The sequence below is a fragment of the Mastigoproctus giganteus genome, chromosome 2, assembly GCF_048544385.1.
Source record: "Mastigoproctus giganteus isolate SK-2022 chromosome 2, ASM4854438v1, whole genome shotgun sequence".
NCBI lineage: Eukaryota > Metazoa > Arthropoda > Arachnida > Uropygi > Thelyphonidae > Mastigoproctus > Mastigoproctus giganteus.
In genome coordinates this window covers 143,987,467-144,009,444 of record NC_143576.1, presented here as the reverse complement: position 1 = coordinate 144,009,444, position 21,978 = coordinate 143,987,467, and the positions used below count along the sequence as shown (strand labels likewise).

Below are 21,978 nucleotides of genomic sequence, written 5' to 3'. Positions count from 1 at the left end.
TGATCCTTCCCACCTGGCTACGGAGGCGCCAGGGCAACTAGGGCCAAAATGTGCCTGTTCCTATGACATGTTTTAATATAAAATTTCGGTCAGTTTGTCATCATAGAAAATCATATATTTGTATCTGCTTAAGAAAGGTAAATAGTTCATTTAAATTTGCATTGTTTCCAATAATATGGGCAAGTGATAGGGGCTCTTTCAGTCGTGACAGTGAAAGGAAACTATTTTTTCAGATATAGGAATGCTGATGGGATTCTTCCTCTAGCTCAGATCATGCACTTGAGGGGGCATAAATTCAAATTAAGGAAAGAGAGTGGTAGAATAGACATGCAGAAATTTGCCTTTAGCCAGTGAGTGGTTGATTTCTGGAACAAAAATCCATCTGTCACTGTGGAAGTTGACAGCTTAATAAATTCAAGGAAAAACTGGACAAACTTTTGGAGCGAGTGGATAGGTGAAATGGAAATTTTTTTTTTGGCCGATGCTGCTTTGCTTGCATCATGTGCCACTACTAATGCTAATAGAATTCAAATGTTCTTATATTGATACAAGATAATAGCAGCAAAATTTGACTTTTGTCTTTTAAGCAACTTCAAAGGCGAAGTAACAAATAAATTCAATTTATTCAATGAAATACAAATAATAACCACACTACCAAATTGAAATCAAAAGTTACAAAAAACAATAATCTTTAAATGTTAATTAAGTAGTAAAAAAAAAAAAAAAAAATATTCCAACATTCCCTTTTCTGAAGCCAGAAATTTTCCATCACTCACAGTAACCCTGAAACAGTGCAAAGTACATGTCCATGGTAAATTTCCCATTATTTTGTTTAATATAAAAATGTTTTAAGTTACCTTTGTAAAATGCATACTGCCAACTTTTGAATAGCTAGTGAATAAGTAACTGTAAGAAGGAGTAAAGCAGGAAGTTTTTAAAATCCAAACTTTGGACCAGAAATTTCACTGGACACAGCCATAAGATTATTTAACAGGCCAGTATATTTTATAATTATAGCTTAACTCAAATTATTAACTTATATTTTCAAGTTATTAGCTTGACTATGATTTTTCTGTCTGTAGACTGTCCATTAAGTGTCAAAAAGAAGACCCGAAGTGCAGGTTTTTTTTTTTTTTTTTTTTTTCCCCATTTGGCTGACTATCCTCTTACATTCAGCACTGCTAAGAGGAAATTTATTTTAACTTATTTTAAATTCAAGAATAATTTGTTATATTTCAAGCTTCCTTATGCACTTGTCCGTTTCCTGTGGATGAATTATTTCATAATAGTATTTAACAGGTTCTCAAACTAAAGCTGCAAAATATTTATCATATGGTCTGACACTGAGATATACTGGAATTTTTTTTTTTTTTTTTTTTCGCAAAATTGGTTCGTTTCAATTTGGTGGAAAAAAAAAAAATTATTCTCCAAGCAGCATTACTAGGTGATGAACTGGTTTTCCAAATATGATTGTGTTTAAGTTAAATAATATTTAACTTAATGCTTTTGAAAACTCAGCAACTTGCTATCTATGAATTCTGTCTGCAGTCAGCAGACTTTTGACTGTAGCAAGGAAACACACTTTGGTCCTAAAGATGCAGAATAGAACACACAATAGTGGCAGCTATGTTTTAATGCTGCTGAATGCAAGGCCTTACACTTGGGGAATAGAAACCCACAAATAAATTATATACTTGGTGGGGTTGAAAAAACAGTGGAGGAGGAAAGGGATCTGGGAGTTACAATATGAGCAGATATGAAGTTTTCTGAACAGTGTAAACAGCCAGCCAGGAAAGCCCATGGTATCCTATCAATGATTTATCGAATTCTCCTGTAGAGATAGGGTGGTCATAATCGCACTGTATAAGGCGATTGTAAGATCGCATTTGGAATACTGTGTTCAAATATGGAGACCTCATCTGAAAAAAGACAAGCTTCTTGAAAGGTGTCCAAAGACAGGCAATTTGAATGAGATCGACAGGACGACCATATGAAGAAAGACTCCGATTATGTGGGCTACAGATGTTATGTTATGTGGTTTTTAGGAGCATTAGCAACTAAGGCCATATTGCTCCGGGGATATGCGGTGGTCATTACCTGACCTTTCCGCATCCTCCATATTTGGTGGTCATGGGCTCGAACCCCAGTCTAATCAAGAAGCATGTGCTACGCACTGCTGCTCCTGCCCACCTGGCTACGGAGGCGCCGTGGGCTACAGAGCTTGGCAACCAGGCACCTCAGAGGTGTCCTGATTGAGGTTTATAAGGCTCTAAGAGTGATTGGTAAAAACTGTTCTAAACAATTCCAGAACCAGATAAATTCAAGTAACAGGGCTTAAGGTTTAGATTAGATCATAGCGAGTTGTTGATAGCTAGAACAAGTTGCCCTTGCACGTAGTTGAGACTGACTGACAGTTTGAATAAATTCAAAGGTCTAACTGGATACTTACCTGTGTTAGAAGGAAAGCGTATAATTTATGTTTTCTTATCTACTTGGTTGGTTTTTTTATGCCAATGCAGTAAAAGCCTGTGGCTTCCTTGCACTATATGGTAAATACTATAAGTTAGCTGGCTGCCAAAAAAGTTCAAAATTTATCATATTCTATAAGTTCATACAACTTTTGCTATTAATGTATTAAATATCTGAAGCTGTAACACTGTTGGATCATATCAGCACACAAATCATCTCGACAGCACAGCACTGGTAGAATTACTTTAACTGCATTAAGATTACAATAAAATTTGCAATGAATGTTGTGATATGGTAATAGTCAGTTCGTCATCCATCAACCGATTCTGACATCCATGCTGTACTGTCTCTATACTCATCTCCCATTGGTCTTTATTAATTGTGATTGCCAGGAAAGGCAGCCTTTACTAATTTATTGACAAGGGAGGGCAGCATTTTGATTCATATTTCTAATTTCCAACTGTATCATGACTTAGAAGAGCTGCCATCCCATACATTTTATTTGAAAATAAAACCTTTATTGATATTAGTTTTTAAAAACCAAGTTTTTTAATTAATATTTATTTCTTTCTAAATTGAGGTATGGTGTCATCCCTGGGTGTTGGAAATGAATAAAGTTTTCTGAATAAAGTTTGCTTTTTTTATGGCTAACTGAATAATTATGGCAACCTTTTCTCAAGTGTTTATTACAGCAGCTGTATTCATTACTTTAAAAAGACATGATTAAATCATGAACTGTATAGTACTTTAAATAATGTACTGTAATGCAGCTGTTTTAGAAAGTCAAACAAACAAAGGTATGTTGTATTAAATGCATTTGGGATACAGAGAATTTGTTCTCGATTACTACTTCCACCGATGTTCAAGAGCATACTTGTCCAATGATACACAGAGGACATATGCTCTGTTCAAAAAACAGTCAAATGTGGCTTGTCACATATCCCAAACTTTTCAGATACATTTGACACAATGTAATGCTAAGATATTATTATGATCCAGCTTTCTACATATTCAATAAAATGAATCATAACATGTTATCTTTTGTGGAGTGACTTATTTTCCTTTTCTTCCAATTCCAATTTTCCAATGGCCCTAAAATCTATGGTAATTCAAAAACATTCTAATTATCATGAAGCTTCCCCATGGGAGCAAAAGTAACAGAAAAATGTTCTGTATGAATCACAAAAAAAAAAAAAAATAAATAAATAATAATAATCTTGGTGCCTTTATTGTACTTTTATTGGTAGAAAAGGTGGTTTTAGGGAAACGTGTGGTGTGATATTTGCATTTCTTTTTATTATTTTTTTATCCTTGTTAATTTCTTAATTTTTTTAAAATGAAACATCAGTGAAGAAATTTTGTAGGTAGTGTTGATTTTATCATTTTCAAATATTAACAGACAGCCCAAACGGTTAAAATAATTAAATAATATAGCTAAAAAAACTAATAAAAAAAAAGTTAATCACAAAAATAAATTGGCAAAAAATAATTAAAAGTCCACCCGCAGATGCTTTCTCTATTTATCTGTGCACAGATTTTGACAGTTCCTGTGTGGTTTGATTTATTTTCTAAAAACTAAAAAAATCCAAAAACTCAGGATAATGATCTGTAATGGACAAAATAGGAAAAACGTTGCCGCCAGTAACACAGGAACCAAAACAAATAATCTGATGGTATGGGCACAGTTACATGGAATGAAAGGCCCACAGGCAGGATGACCTCTTTCTTCCTCTTGGCCAGTCTCAGCCAATCTGTGTGTGATGAATTGCAGTACAGAAGGATAGTCATGCACTTCAACAGAATATGATGGTGACAACTCATGGTTGGAGATATTGGTGTTTACCTTTGGATGTGGGATTGAATTAAGTAGGGGAAGGGAGTGATAACATAGTTGAGCAGTCAATGTGCAAATGTGGTATTCAACCATTTGAGTTGAACATGTTTCAAATCTTCACGACCCGTACAGTTAACAGCAACTAATTGTCAAATGGCTAGTTGTGAGCTCCTCCGACCTGTGTGGTCATGCCAGAGTATAAGCAGAACATTCTGTTTAAGCAATGGCAAGCTATTCTGAATGAATGATTTTACTTTGATTTTCTGGTTTATATTTTCATATCTTGGAAAACTGATGCATGGAAAGCACCTTGAAGTTGTACTGAACTCATGGGATTCTGTAATGCAATGTACCCTCAACAATTTCACAAAAGTCAGTTTATACTCTGAAATCATGGTGCATTGACCTTAGTGAAAATGTCAAGAATCATACTACAGAACCTCATCTTGTGAGTTCAATCACAACTTCAATGCATTTTACACAGATGTTTCAGAAGGGATGAGAATATAAAAAAAAAAGTCTTTATTAAACAAAGTTCTCCAAATTCTCCTGCAATTAATTACAGGCAGTTCTCGCTTTATGAGTTCCCGGGTTTATGAGTTTTTTTCCTCAAGTATCAAGTATCAACAAAATCAAAAATATGAACATTAATTTGCGAAAAATGAATGTTAAACATTCGTAAATACTGCATTCCAAACCGTGTGCGTAGCTGTACAATACAGTGTACTCTGCTTTACGATATTAATCAGTTCCATAGACACTGTCATATCGTTAAAATATCGTAATGTGAACCCAATAACACATTGTTTTTTGGTAATTTGTTTCAAAATCTCGGAAGTTGAAATTTTCGCTGTATAACTAAGCTATTTATCTCTCTAAAATGTCATTTTTAAGGTCACGAGCATGACCTTAAGGCCATAAAAAGGTCATGAGCATGGTTTGTAAACTGTATTAGTTACCAATTCAAATCATTAAAAATGCACTACACTTTCATCGTTATCATATGTTCCGTTATAAGAATCAATTTTAAACGCCTTTGTGATATTTTTCTAAAGCACATTTCTGGAGGTCACGACCATAAAACAATAAAAACAATTTGCACTTTCCAGTTTATTGGGCTTTTCTGTTACTGCAAGCAATTATACACGGTAGTAAACACGATCTTCTTGCATTTGCGAAAATACCGATAGCTGGAATTGTGTGGTTTTTTACGTTATTATGGTGAAATGTGTTTACCTTTTGCTGAAATCTTCAATCGTATAAAAAACAAATAAATTTTCAGAATCTTCTCTTCATTCGTTTTATTTTAAGCTTCATAAACTTGTCACTCCACGCGAATCATGTTAGTTGCAATTTGTGTGTGCCATTAAAAAATGCTTATGCATGCAATCGTGAAATTTATAATTAAAAGAGAAGATTATCTTAGAAACAAATGCCTCTTGAAGCATTTCTGAAGAAGACGACTCCTTGTGCAACAAACCAACAAGTGCCAAGTCAATAATGAGTGATCAACGAGTGTGCATTTAGCAATGATGATGAAGAATAAACATTCTTTAACATTTGTAAGTCGTAAATAATTACTCTTATTATTATAATTTGCTTGATTTTACAGGCTAAGTTTTCATTTCTTTCGATAAATCAATCATTGTTTAAACAAACTAATTAGCTAATTAATTTCATTGTTGAGAATGTAATCTCTATTTAACCTTATGTCTATGGGAAATAAATTCCTGCTTTACAAGCATGCTAGGAATGAGTTAACTCGTAAAGTTGAGAACTACCTGTAATTGCAACCTAGGTAAATTCATCTAGATGAAATCTGGCCAAGTCTAATGCTGTGGAACTCCGGCATTAATTGAGAAATTAAGACATAGGATCTATCATCATGTGCAGTGAGCAAACAAAGAGGAAACTGTCTACTCAATTTTCAAAATTGAAAGGTTGGCCATAAGATAAAAGCTTTATTAGAAATATTTTATGCTAAACTTGATTGAAAAGCTTAAATACTGAAAGGAACTGTTTCTAAAAAGCAATATCTATGACTTACTCATCTGTAGACATGTTCTATGAAAAAATGAGCATAACAGTAGAAAATTAGTCATGATATTACCAATAGGCTGACAATATCAGAAACAATATTGGTGATTGTTAATCAGATGGAAGGCTTGAAGACAAAGTAAGAATTGGCAGTTGATGATTATTATTATTTTTTTTTTTCTGGAAAGAGATTAAGTAAGTGCAACAGCAATTCCTCCTGCAGAAGGTGAAATGGAACTGGGTCTACAAAGTCAATGAATGAAAAGAAACTAGAAAGTATATAGCTCTATGCCAAGAAAATTGTAGAACACAAGTGGTAGGGTTTTCTCCACAGAAATATTTGGTAGAGTAAGGAAGCTGATGTGGTAAATTAAGGAAAAGAGGATAGGATTTAAAAATGTCAAAATACTCTGAGTGTGCTCTTATGCATTTACAGATTGGATAAAGTAGGAAAAAGAAATGGAGATACAAAACAAGTGGTGCTGAGAATGCAAACCAAATTCTGTTCATAAATGAGAATAGGATAAAGGATAGATGGAGAACACTTCCAAAGATTGGTGATGAGGGTTCAAAAAATATATTATTGAGGATGGCAAGAATTGGTGAGCAGGTTTCTTCTGAGGAAATGAGATTGGCTTCAGGCAACATGAAAAGTGGGAATGCATTAGAACACAATGATGTGGTGGTGTAGAAAGGTGCATGCAGAGTTATTTCAATAAGATAACGTAAAATCCCTGATACTTGGTTCTTACCTATAAAAATAAAAGGAATATAAAGGGCTGTGTCAGTTATATACAACTGGAGAACAAAAAAAATGGGGTGTAAGACAAGCAGTAGAGATATTCTGATGATCATTTTGGTTTTGTTCCTAGATAGTCAACAGCAGAAACCATTTTGAGGAAATTTACTGATAAATTTGGAGACGAAAGAAAGGATCTGCAAAGGTTTTTTAGGAATTCAGTGAAAAGTTATGAAAGGTTCCCAACGGTAATTATCTGATGGGTACTGGAAAGTAAACTGATACTGCTGGGGTAAATTAGAATTATTCAGAATATATATGAAGAATTAGTTTCTGTGAATACATGGTCATAAAATTAGTGACCACATATTCAAGTTGCACTCAGTAGACATCAACTGAACAACTGACCTCATAAATAATAATAATGAAAAAAAAAAAACATGCATTTTTTTATAGATAACTAGAGGGGAAGGGTACATAGGAGCCATAACCCTACTCAAAAATTCAGAAATGAATAACAGAGTGAAGTGTGGATACTGAACAAAATAACTGATAGTTTCTGCAAAGTCCATCACAATTCTGGTATGATTCCTCTTCCTCAACATGATTATAAGCACATTTAAATCAGTTCATGTCTAGACTAGCTATATACTCACAATTTTTTCTTCTTCTGTCAATCTCTTTTCTAAGTCTTTTAGAATTTCTTCATCAATTATAATATTGGATTCCTCATCCTTAACAAGGGTTTCATCCTCTGAATCTGAATCTTCAAAACCTTCAGGTATATCATCATATCCTACAGCACCACTTGAACTATCAACAAATAAGTCATTTTCTTTAACTGGAGAGGAAGAACTTGCAGAGTATTCTGTCTCTGTACATGAAAAATACTTTTCGGTTTCATTATCGCATTTTTCTGTAAACGTTTCAGAAGTTTCTTTATATATATCTTGCAAGTCACTAGTTGTATTATCTTGTTCCAAATTACATTTCATAGATCCTTCTAAATTTTTACTTAATTCTTCAATTATTTTATCAGGTGAGTTACACTTCGGTGATGCATCATCCATTTCCAAATATTTAGAAGAATGGTTAGCAAGTCCTAGAAGACAAAATAAATATATAAAGAACAATATATTTCATAAGAAATGCACATTGAGTGACCAGTTTATTAGATACACCCTCACTCATCATGCAAGGATACAACAGTAAAAAGATATATTGGAATTATGTCTAATGACATTTAGATTTAAATATTAACTAGCATAAATGAGGGTATTGGCTCCTACGTTAATGCTATTGTCCTGTGACAATTAGACATATGTTCATGGGTTATATATGTACTTAACTTATTTATACATTATTACTTATTAAAATAATGGGTTTGTAGTGACCCCAACCAACCCACTAGTTATATATAAATCTAGACCTGGTATGGATAGCCATATACATTGAAACTTCCCTTTAACGGACAGCCATGGGGAACGAGAATTTTTCCTTTAGAGAGAAGTGTCCGCTAACAAGAAGTCTGAGGGAGAAAAAAAAAAAAGGAAAAATCGTTAAACGTTTAATGTAAAATTAAATTAAAATATATACAGATTTTAAACAATATTTTTGTAAATAATATACATACAATTGTGCTATGCATATTATGACTTTATCTTAAGAAAAATACATACAGTAATCACTTATTTTCTTCTGCACCTTCTGGCTGATAATTTTGTTTTCAACATTTGTTTGGAGTGAAGAAACCATCGAAAATCCTTCAGTATCTTCTTCAGCGGCGAAAAACATTCTTACATGATTGATTTCTATGAGCGCTTCTTCCATTTTCATCGGTGGTTCGTCGTTAATATGTTCTTCGACAGAATGACCTCCTTCCATTTCTTCATCCTCATGAGGTACTTCTTGAACAATATCGATGATAATGTCGTTGATATCTAGAGCACCATCTTCTGTAGTGAGGTTCGAGTCTATATCTTTTCAGCCAGGGTCACTTGTAGCTGAAGTATCGTACATTATCAATAGATGTTGAAGTTCTTGTTCTTCTTGTTGCTCCACATTGCTGTTCACAACTTCAATTTTGAGAGGCGTTTGAGAAGCCAGACTTTACAAAACAGTTCACGACAGTTTGTTTTCTAATTGCGTTTACTGAAGAGGAAATCCACTGAATCACATCTAGGATGCTGATTTTCTTTGCAAGGTCACTCGCACATGTTACATCGTTCATGTTTGCAATGAGATGTCTTAAAATAAACATGTTTTCTGTAGTGAAGTTTAAAATTTTTTATTATCCCTTGATCCAAGGGCTGACACTCTGCAGTTGTGTTTGGTGGCAGAAAAACGATTTGAATGTTGGACAATTCAATGTGCAGGTGAGATGCAGCATTATCCATGAAAAGAATAATTTTTCCGTTTTGACGAATCATGTTTTGGTTAAAGTGACTTATCCATTCACTCATATCTCGTGTCATCCACGCTTTTTTATTAGACTTCCAGTCAACATTCAAAAGATTCAACTTTATGCCCTTGAAACAACGAGGATTTTGTGGTTTTCCTATAACAAGAGGTTGTTCAAAGTCTCCCAGCATATTTGTACACAATAGTACAGTCAAGCGTTCCTTAGAAATTTTTCCGCCCTGGCACTTTTTGTTTTTTAGACTCATTGTTTTTTCAGGAAGAGCTTTAAAAAACAACCCTGTTTCGTCACAGTTGTAAATATCCTTAGCTTCAAAATCACGACATAGATCTTCCAATTTGACGGTCCACTCTGTTACAACCCCAGTATCAACCCCACTTACGGTTTTCCAAGAAATTTTATGGCAAGTTTTGAACTTGTCTAGCCATCCCGCAGAAGCTTTGATCTCATTTACTTCCATAGATTTCGCAACCTCCAAAGCCTTTTCCCTAATAATAGGCCCATTAATGGGAATTTTTTTAGCACTTGCGCGACAAAACCACTCTTACGTAACATTGTCAATTTGAAGTCCAACAGTTTTCGAGAATGATTTTTGAATCTGATCATTTCCGTGTTGCCAAAATTGTTTGAGCAGTTCATTTTTTTTTCTTTAGGATGTTGCTTACCTGTGTCTTCCCAATTTTGAATTTTGCAGCGAGATTGTGAACACCATTTTTTTTGCCGATCATACGCATTAATGAGTTTGACTTTATCTTTTAAAGTTAAATGTTTACGAGAAGACATTGTGCACTTCACACAACACTGAACAAAACTGAAAACTCAAACTCAAAAGACGAAAGGCCGACAAAATTCCCCCCCCCCTTGCACACACCGAATTCATCACAAGTTTTACCTGTGCCTTAAAATTCTTGAAAAAGGGTTTCGAACTGCGACGTAAACCTTGATAAAATCAAAATCCAGAGAATCGGAAATAGAAAATAAACACACAATTGAGGCAATATGTGGAAGAAAAGTTCCTAGAAAAAGGGCCGTGAGCTCGCCCGACGTCCGTTATGGGAAGATCAAATTAAGTGCTAATCTAAATGAAACAGTGCAGATTGCCTGTCCGCGTCCGTTACAGAGAATGTCTACTAGACAGAAGCTGAAAACACGTTAAAACCAATAGAGGAGAGTTGGGGAATTTGAAAATGTCCATTGTAGAGAGATGTCCGTTATAGAGAAGTGTCCATTAGAAGTTTCACTGTATATAAATATATAACATAGATACATATAAAAAGAACAAATTAATGTAAATTTAAAGAAGATTAGAGAAAGCTGGAGAAATTGAAGAAAATTAGCCAAAGTTAGTGAAAATTAACATTCTCCCTCATGGTCATACCTCTGCTACTTCCTCAGGGGCTTTGAGCAGACATATAGCCATACTAGAGGAATGTATTATACATACCTGTTTCTGTAATTTCTATACCAGTTTTGCTAGGTTAACTTTAGGTAATTACTTGGTGGATAAATTGGAATAATGAGAGTAATCTTTTTGAATGTATGTACTTTAAAATTAAGCACATTAAAATTATGTATTTTAAAATTAAGTACATACATTCAAAAAGAATATATGGTGCAAAATTTCTTCAACTTATGGGAAACACTATAAATCTGTTTACTTTTACCGAATTAACTGATAAGATTTTAATTTATGGTAGGGTTAATAAGAATTCCAAAGCTATTGTTTGCATACAAACCATAAGATTTACTGCTATGGAGAGATAAAGAAACAGGTACACCAAAACCATTATGAGTAAATGCTATTTTAGAGAGAGATTTCAACGAACTGTAAATACTAAAAAGCATATATTTCGTGGGCTAAGGTAAAGAAAGCCAACACGAGAATGACGAGAAATGTCGGATAACTTACGCAGAAAATTAGTTTCCTGACACCGGACTCTAGCGCTGTTCGCTCGGTAAACAGACAGTAGGTGTTATCGGTCTGGAGCCGAAACCGAGAAGGATATATTGATTGACAGGTAGATGTGGCAAACGATGAAATGATTGGTGGTGGGCGTGACAAACAAGCTACTGTGTAGTCATTGGTTGGCATTATGATGTAAATTTATGAGTAAAGAATGGTGCATAATAGTATTGCGATGAACAGTAAACAGGTAATAGTAGCGATGAATCTTTTAAAGATGGAAGAAATTTATAAGGAAAATAAAACGTTGGTTGATTTTTTGATGAAAACAAAATTAATAAAAGTTTTGTTCTGTTCATTTTTACATTCTTCATTATGTTTTTCTCTCATTATTTTAAAAGCAGATTTTTGGAGTTCATGAGTGTTTTTACTATATTGTTGATTTAGGTTTGGTTATGAAAAAGGGAAAAGGTTTCTTTATTTTTTGTTATATTTCGTAACCTGACTTTAAATGGTAGGTTAGGAAATAATAGAAAAGGTTTCCTTATATTTCATGACGTAACCTTAAACGTTACGTTAGGAAATAATAGAAAAAGAAAGATTCTTTATATATATATATATATATATATGTAGTGAATAGCTTTTGAGGTGTTGATTGACGTTATGATACGTGTGTATCCGCACGAGTGTCTTGAAAAATAAAAGTACAGTAAAAAAAATTTATTTTGTTAATAAACAATTTATGTGCTAGTCCACCCATGATTCTAACGAAAAAAGGTTACCCCTCCACTTCAGGAGGGGTTCAAGCTCCCATGGGACTCGAGTGGAGGTAACCTGACCTTTTTTTCACCATTATGGAAAGAGTTCATTAGGGCAAGTTACCATTAGTGCTTTTGAATGCTACTAAAGTGATACTAAACCGATGTTATCGTGTGTTGTGTTGTGTTCATGCACCAATCAGCACAGTTTGCCACGCCTACCTGTCAATCAGTATATCGTTCTCGCCTTTGCTCCAGACCAATAACGCCTACCATCTGTTTACTGAGCGAGCAGTGAGAGTGCCGTATTGGGAAACTAATTTTCCGCGTAAGTTATTCAACGCTTCTCGTCGTTCTCGTGTTGGCTTTCTTTACCTTCGCTATTTTGCGCTGTTCAAGCATTTCCTACCACAAGCATCAGAAGATCATCAGGTAGCATAAATATTTCATCTCTAAATACTTAGAGGGCATTATATGAATAGCAGTTGCATCCATTTCACAGTATACTTGTACAAGAATTGTTGCCACAAGATATAAATGAAGCAACTTTTGTCAGTGGTTCATTTTACAATATACACGTGATCCTCAATTTCTCAGCCATGTTCATTACAAATGAATAATGTTTTATAAGAAATGTGGTGTTCTTGGGGACAATATTATTGCTCCCTATTTTTTTTTTTTTACTAGAGAGGCTTTCAGGAATGGCATGCATATGAAGTACAATAAATGATGAATTGGTCAGAGCAGCTCCATATTGTGGCCACCATGATCACTCGACCAATAACCTTAGATTAGATTACTGTGTGGGAGCCAAATGAAATCCACAGTTTATTCTGTGTGTATTAACAAGCAAGAAAAACTAACAAATCAAATTCTCAAAGCAGAAACCATTATGCATGGTCTTTGATAATACATGCCAGGAAATCATGGATTCATCATGCTGAATGCCACACTCAACAAAACGGAGTGACCTCCATTTTGTTTAGTCCAGTTTGGTGAGGTCACTTTGAATAGCTGTTTTTCTTTCCTTTAAGAAGCTGTTATCAGTAGTTTTTATTTATTCTAATATTTATTCAAATCACTCAAAATCAATAATGCACACATTTAAAACATGTATTGTGTAGAAACAAGACAAGTTTGGTTGGTAACTCACACACTAACAAGGCTTTTGCTGATTTATTGGATGATTGTTTTCTACAGTAGCATGTTTGGGAGACAGCTAGAGGGAGTAATACTCTTGATCTGATTATCAGTAGTGATTCTTCATGCATTAAGAATCTGCAGATAAAGGAACCACTAGGTGGCAGTGATCACAGTGCACGGAAGTGGGATTTACTCAAAGAGGTAATTAGATCAGGGGTAAAGGGAAAGGTTTTTGCTTTCGTAATGGTGACTACGGTGGGACTGTAAGATGAAAAATCTTACATGTTAATATTTTAGAAATGAGTGAGACTTATTTAAAATAAAGCTTAGGAAATAGCAAAATAAGACAGTAAACATTATCAGTCACTAATATTATTCTAGATCACTCACAAGGAATTAAAAATTAGACAAGGTTGAATTAGAGAAGGGAGCGGTAAGCTATTAGGGATACATTTCAGTTCCCACCGTGGCAAAGAACAAACAATAACAACGGGAATGATGACAGCACTACTGGCGTGCAGATGCGAATAGCTATGGCTCTGAAGAACAAAGACTGAACATTGTCGGACATCCCTTTGTCCGGTGACACCTAAAATATCGGCCAGGTAGTAAATACGAGTCAAATTACTCCGGCTAGCAATCACATTTGCATCTGACTGTCGGCGATGGCAAGGTCGTTAGAGCATGTAAAATAAATCTGCTACGTTTAACGAGGGGTGGCGAAGGTGACGGCGTACTTCAAAGCAGCGGATTGCCTGAGAAAAATTTGGAAATTTATTAAAATGAGCTCTGAATATACAGCTTGAGAAATTTTAAAGGATGAATAGGAAATGATAAACTCAGAAAAAAGGCGGGCAGGAATTATGAGGGGCGTTGCCGAGTTCAGAGTAACAAAAAGTGAGTGAGCAGGGGGAAACAAGACAGTTCCCTCAGTTGAGCGTTATGTGGGTAGTTATGAAAATGCGAGTTGGACACACGCAGTTGAGATTTCGTTGGTGTTTGTGGAAATGGGTTAGTAAAAATATAGAGTTGAGTTTTCGACGGTGTTAGGGAAAGAATGAGTTAAAAGTTACTGAGTTGAGTTTTTGTTAGTGTTTTGTGACAATGGGTTAAAAAGAACACAGAGTTGGGCTTTTGTTGGCGGTTTGTGGAGATGAGTTAGGAAAGACAGATGCGAGTTTTTTGAGTGTTAGTGGGAAAATTGAGTAATAAGTTGTGTGGGGTTAGATAAGTCCTGTCCTGTCAACCAGTTAGGAAGAAAGATCTGACAAAGTTAAGATGGAGTAGTGAAGGGTTAGATAAATTTAGTGCAGTCTGTAATTAAGGAAAAGTTAGTGGAGTTTCATAATAGAAGAGAACAGTCGAGTAGTCCGTTATAGGAAGGCAAGGGTAGTGGCCCGTATGCAATTAAGTATAGTCCGTCATCGGAGGAAGGCAAGGGTAGTGGTCCGTATGCAAATAAGTCTGTCCGTTATAGGAAGGCAAGGGTAGTGGCCCGTATGCAGATGAATGAAGTGTAAGGAGAATAAGCCTGTCCGTCGTCTAAAGGCAAGGGTAGTAGCCCGTATGCAAACGACTGAAAAGTGTATGGAGAAATAAACCTGTCCATTATAGGAAGGTAGTGAAAGTGGCCAGCGTGAAAATAAGTAGTGTAAGGAGAAAAATAACCCTAGTCGACCATCTGAAGGCAGTGATAAAGGCAAGGCGCAGATAAGTGAGCTGAGAAGATAAAGTTGTAATTCCTAATCCGCCAGAATAGCTGAACCGAAGGTTAAGTAGCAGTATCGAAGATGAGCCCATAATTTCCTAAAAGACACAATGATGCCCTATCCAGACGTAGACTACAGACCATGGAGAAACTTGAAGTTCTGAGATGAATGCAGTTGGTAAACGATGATGCCATTCCCAGACAAGGAGCTGAAGGCCCCAAAACGGAGAAATCCGATTCGTAAAATTAAGTAAGTGACTAGTTATATAGTATTCTCCCTCACAAATAAAGGACTGTTGGAACTCTAATATCAGATTAGTATAATGTTTAGAAAGATGTTAAGGGAAGGATATACAAAGACATAAATATATACATAAATATAGAGATAAGTCAGATGATAGTTTTGGGTTTTGATTAATGTATAATTAGACATATGTAGAAAGGCAAAGGAGAGAAATTTGATATTTGTTATTAGTTATTGTTTAACATATAGGTATGAGATATTTTGGAAGGCAAGGGTAGAGAAATACAGAGAAATAGCCTTATGAATGTAGCTAACACTTGGGACCAGCATTAGTCCAGAAATTGATTATGTATATAAAGTGCTTAGCATCATAATACACAGCCATTTCTGAATAAACAGAAAATTTTTAAGGTGGCATCGTTTTAGGTTATATCTCATATTGTGAATGCCTTCACAACGAGTTGCCATGATATTGCACTACTTCGAATAAGTAACGCTTCACCTAAGGAGAAGACTAGAGTTACTTATTCTCAGATAGGTACCACCACCCAGACAGCACTGTTTCAGGGCTATTTGGCCCTTCGTCAGTGAGTGGGTAGGTACCCAAGTGATGCAATGATGGCAAAAACAGTTATGAAGTATAACTCCACAATATGAGAGATGCCTGATGGTGTATGATGTATTTAGACTAAGGCGCATTTAGGGCTAGAGCCTCAAGCTGCGAACAAATTTAGACTATGTATATAAAGTGCTTAGCATCATAATACACAGCCATTTCTGAATAAACAGAAAATTTTTAAGGTGGCATCGTTTTAGGTTATATCTCATATTGTGAATACCTTCACAACGAGTTGCCATGATATTGCACTACTTCGAAGAAGTAACGCTTCACCTAAGGAGAAGACTAGTGTTACTTATTCTCAGATAGGTACCACCACCCAGACAGCACTGTTTCAGGGCTATTTGGCCCTTCGTCAGTGAGTGGGTAGGTACCCAAGTGATGCAATGATGGCAAAAACAGTTATGAAGTATAACTCCACAATATGAGAGATGCCTGATGGTGTATGATGTATTTAGACTAAGGCGCATTTAGGGCTAGAGCCTCAAGCTGTGAACAAATTTAGACTATGTATATAAAGTGCTTAGCATCATAATACACAGCCATTTCTGAATAAACAGAAAATTTTTAAGGTGGCATCGTTTTAGGTTATATCTCATATTGTGAATACCTTCACAACGAGTTGCCATGATATTGCACTACTTCGAATAAGTAACGCTTCACCTAAGGAGAAGACTATTGTTACTTATTCTCAGATAGGTACCACCACCCAGACAGCACTGTTTCAGGGCTATTTGGCCCTTCGTCAGTGAGTGGGTAGGTACCCAAGTGATGCAATGATGGCAAAAACAGTTATGAAGTATAACTCCACAATATGAGAGATGCCTGATGGTGTATGATGTATTTAGACTAAGGCGCATTTAGGGCTAGAGCCTCAAGCTGCGAACAAATTTAGACTATGTATATAAAGTGCTTAGCATCATAGTTGTGAAGGTATTCACAGTATGAGATATAACCTAAAACGATGCCACCTTAAAAATTTTCTGTTTATTCAGAAATGGCTGTGTATTATGATGCTAAGCACTTTATATACATAGTCTAAATTTGTTTGCAGCTTGAGGCTCTAGCCCTAAATGCGCCTTAGTCTAAATACATCATACACCATCAGGCATCTCTCATATTGTGGAGTTATACTTCATAACTGTTTTTGCCATCATTGCATCACTTGGGTACCTACCCACTCACTGACGAAGGGCCAAATAGCCCTGAAACAGTGCTGTCTGGGTGGTGGTACCTATCTGAGAATAAGTAACATTAGTCTTCTCCTTAGGTGAAGCGTTACTTATTCGAAGTAGTGCAATATCATGGCAACTCGTTGTGAAGGTATTCACAATATGAGATATAACCTAAAACGATGCCACCTTAAAAATTTTCTGTTTATTCAGAAATGGCTGTGTATTATGATGCTAAGCACTTTATATACATAGTCTAAATTTGTTCGCAGCTTGAGGCTCTAGCCCTAAATGCGCCTTAGTCCAGAAATTGATGTAAAATGTACTACCTGTCTTGATTAGAGAAAGTTGTGGAATTATATTCCTCAAGACAAAATGGGGCACTAATTAAAACGGAAATTAAGAATGAAATTCCTAAATCAATTTATAAGGTAAGGATTTGATTTAAATAGGAGAAAGGGTGTACCTAATCCTCTTAAGTAATTATTGTTCATGTGTGAAGAAGAAGCTATAGCAGTTTTTGTAAAGATATTAAGTTTGTTGTGTACAAAGAAATAACCTTTCTAGTGCAAAACCAATGTATTTAATTGCCATGTATAACTGATAATACATAGGCAAATTTGAGTAATAATAATATGTGCTTGAGAGTTAATTTTTATACTGTGTACATAAGTGTAAATAAAATGTTATGTTATATATTAATGTGTGTGTTGTTTGTCATTCTTGAACACCCAGCCTGTCCGAAGGGAATTATAAATAATTAAGAAGTTCCCTCGAATTTGGAATTTTCCTGTAAAGTAAAGTCAGATGTGTAAGTGGGGAAATTAAAAAAATGTGGATAAACTCACTATAAGGGAACCAAAACAAAATAATAAATATAACTAAAAAAAATATAAATATCATTCTTTTCAATTCCACCCCCCCCCCCACAAAATGGGCCACTACCCTTGCCTTCCGACGATGGACTGACTTATTTGCATACGGGCCACTACCCTTGCCTTTAGACAACGGACAGGCTTATTCTCCTTACACTTCATTCATCTGCATAGGGGCCACTACCCTTGCCTTCCGACGATGGACTGACTTATTTGCATACGGGCCACTACCCTTGCCTTCCTATAACGGACAGACTTATTTGCATACAGGCCACTACCCTGCCTTTAGACGTCGGACAGGCTTATTCTCCTTACACTTCATTCATCTGCATACGGGCCACTACCCTTGCCTTCCAACGACGGACTACTCGACTGTTCTCTTCTATTATGAAACTCCACTGACCTTTCTTAACTTACTGACTGCACTTAACTTATCTAACCCTTCACTACTCCATCTTACCTTGTCAGATCTTTCCTAACTGGCTGACAGGACAGGACTTATCTAACCCCACACAACTTATTACTCAATTTTCCCACTAACACTGTCAAAAAACTCACGTCTGTCTTTCCTAACTCATCTCCACAAACCGCCAACAAAAGCCCAACTCTGTGTTCTTTTTAACCCATTTTCACAAAACACTAACAAAAACTCAACTCAGTAACTTTTAACTCATTCTTTCCCTAACAAGTCAAAAAAACTCAACTCTATTTTTACTAACCCATTTCCACAAACACCAACGAAATCTCAACTGTGTGTGGACTGAAGTGTATGGAGAAATAACCTGTCCGTTATAGGCAGGTAGTGAAAGTGGCCAGCGTGAAAATAAGTAGTGTAAGGAAAGAAATAACCCTAATCCATCATCTGAAGGCAGTGATAAAGGAAAGGCGCAGATAAGTGAGCTGAGAAGGTAAAGTTGTAATCCCGAGTCCGCCAGAATAGCTGAACCGAAGGTTAAGTAGCAGTATCGAAGACGAGCCCATAAATTCCTAAAAGACACAATGATGCTCTATCCAGACGTAGACTACAGCCCATGGAGAAACTTGAAGTTCTGAGATGAATGCAGTTGGTAAACGATGATGCCATTCCCTGACAAAGAGCTGAAGGCCCCATAACGGAGAAATCCGATTCGTAAAATTAAGTAAGTGACTAGTTATATAGTATTCTCCCTCACAAATAAAGGACTGTTGGAACTTTAATATCAAATTAGTATAATGTTTAGAAAGATGTTAAGGGAAGTATATACAAAGATATAAATATATACATAAATATAGAGATAAGTCAGATGATAGTTTTGGGTGTTGATTAATGTATAATTTAGACATATGTAGAAAGGCAAAGGAGAGAAATTTGATATTTGTTATTAGTTATTGTTTAACATAAAGGTATGATATATTTTGGAAGGGAAGGGTAGAGAAATACAGAGAAAGAAATAGCCTTATGAATGTAGCTAACACTTGGGACCAGCATTAGTCCAGAAATTGATGTCAAATGTACTATCTGTCTTGATTAGAGAAAGTAGTGAAATTATATCCCCCAAGACAAAATGGGGTACTAAGTAAACGGAAGTTAAGAGTGAAATTCCTAAATCAATACATAAGGTAAGAATTTGATTTAGAGTGGAGAAAGGGTGTACCTAATCCTCTTAAGTAATTATTGTTCATGTGTGAAGAAGAAGCTATAGCAGTTTTTGTAAAGATATTTATTGAGTTGTATTGAAGTGGATAACCTTGTTTAGAGTAAAACCACTATATTTAATTGCCATATATAACTGAAAATACATAGGCAAATTTGAGTAATAATAATATGTACTTGAGAAGTGTTAATTTTTATATTGTGTATATAAGTGTAAATAAAATGTTATGTTATATATTAATGTGTGTGTGTTGTTTGTCATTCTTGAACACGGCCTGTCCGAGGGGAATTATAAATAATTGAGAAGTTTCCTTGAATCTGGAATTCTCCTGTAAAGTAAAGTCAGATGTGTAAGTGGGGAAATTAAAATAAGGTGGACAACAACTCATATAAGGGAGCAAATAAAATTAAAAAAAAAAAATAAAATAAAATAATAAATACAACATAAATTAAAATAAATATAAAATATATATCATCCATTTTCTTCAAATTCCACCCCCCACAATTGGCGAGCCAGCCAGGATTGTTAATTTTTATATTGTGTATATAAGTGTAAATAAAATGTTATGTTATATAGAAAAAAAAATAATAATAAAAATAAATGTGGGGGGTGGAAAAAATAAAGAAAAAAAATTGTGGTGGGGGGGGAAATAAAGAAATGATATTTTATATTTTTTTATAATTATTTGTGTATTTTATATTTATTTGTTCCCTTATATGAGTTGTTGTCCACCTTATTTTAATTTCCCCACTTACACATCTGACTTTACTTTACAGGAGAATTCCAGATTCAAGGGAACTTCTCAAATCGTTTTTTAGTGCGTACGGTGAAGTGAAGTGCAGCCATTATCAACCCTCTGCAGGATGGAAGCCTCCTCAACAATTCATACTGAGGGAAATGGACCATAATCTGCCACGCTGGTCCAGTGCGGGTTGGCAGATCGACCGTATTCAGCAGTCAGAGGCTTGAACCCCGGTCTACTCAAAGAGCATGTGCTACTGCACTCCCGCTCCTGCCCACTCGGCTACGGAGGCCTGTGCTGAGCTGTTATTTCTTGCTTTTCTGGTTATTGCCTCGTGGTTTTTAGTTTGTCGTTATCCCGTTCAATCCTGCTGGTAAACTGTTTCTTTGCTGCTGTGAGGTGAGTTTAGTTTGTCTTGTATTTCTGTGTTATTTTCACGTATTATTAACGTAGTATTGTCCGTTGCGTTTTAAAAAAAAAAGAAAAAATTCTATGCTGCCGTTTAGTGCTTATGCAAAGAGCAATTTTATTGTTCGTTGCACGTGTTAATTGACTTCTTTCGTTTCTGTTTACTGCTTTCCCCCTCTTCTTCTCGACGTAATTGTCAAAGGGGCACCGTGTTCTGGAGTTTTACCTTTAATTGTATTGAAATTGAATCGAAATCAGACCAGAGCAGCAAAGCAAAATACTGAAGTTAGTGGGAGTGCTTGACACTGGGGAGAACTGAGGGGGGGTTATCCTCTAAATCACAGCCTTTTGAAATGTACTGCTTGTTTTATGTTTGTAGATCTATCAGAAAGGGACATGACAAGGGAATGTGTCAGTGTGTGCTCAATGTAAGGAGTGTGAGTAAATCAGGTGCCAACTCAGTGTTATGGGCCTTTACGAGAGCTTGAACAACAGGGTAGATGCCCTTGAAGGATTTATATTGAGGGGCCTATTAATTTCTCAGCTGCCCACATTAACGGCAGAGCTTGCACTTGAACATCAGGCAACACAGCAGCAATCCTCAAGGCAGAATGCGCTGGTCCCACAGTTGTTGGTGACTGTATTGTCAGAGAAACAGGGAATATATTGTGCAAAAAGGATAGGTGGAACAGGACTAGGTTATGTCTGCCCGGGGCAAATGTTGATGACGTCGTATAGCAGATATCATCTTTTAAGGGCACAAAAGGTGATATTGTTGTACATGTTGGCACAAATGATATTAAGAGTAGGAGAATGGCAGAATTACTTAACAAGTACATGTGACTGTTGAAAAAAAGTTGCGAGTTAGGGTTAAATTTTTATATTTAAAAGTGTCTGCAATTCTGCCCAGACACAATAAGAGGGAGTATATGATGAGAGCCTTGTCAATCAATTCGGCTCTGGAGAGATTGTGCAAGGCTCAAGGGGTAGAATTTTTTTCAGCCTGGTCTGTACTTGTTAACAGGAGAGGCTGCTTCTACAGGGATGGGATACACTTAAACAGAAAGGGTGCAAGAATATTTGCTGATGCTATCGGTTGATTGCTGGAACAAACTTTCATCTGTCGTAGAAGTAGTTGACAGCTTTAATAAATTCAAAGCAGAACCAGACAAACATTTGGAGTGAATGGATAGGTGAAATGGGAATGCTGATGCTGTATAAGATTGCTTTCTTGCATTATATGCCTCTACTAATGCTATTATCATCACACTATC

At 35.7% G+C, this 21,978-nt stretch overlaps 1 protein-coding gene across 2 annotated transcripts in view; it reads right to left on the bottom strand.

The window, feature by feature from the left end:
• The window catches only part of LOC150089631 (tetratricopeptide repeat protein 1-like), a 141,198-nt gene that overhangs the window by 80,888 nt on the left and 38,332 nt on the right, over positions 1–21,978 (bottom strand). For both annotated transcript variants that reach the window (XM_090368698.1, XM_090368699.1), the window contains exon 2: positions 7,736–8,181. In XM_090368698.1, coding sequence (XP_090224824.1) covers positions 7,736–8,149 — 414 coding nt within the window. In that variant the 5' untranslated portion in view covers positions 8,150–8,181. The remainder of the gene's footprint in view (positions 1–7,735; positions 8,182–21,978) is intronic.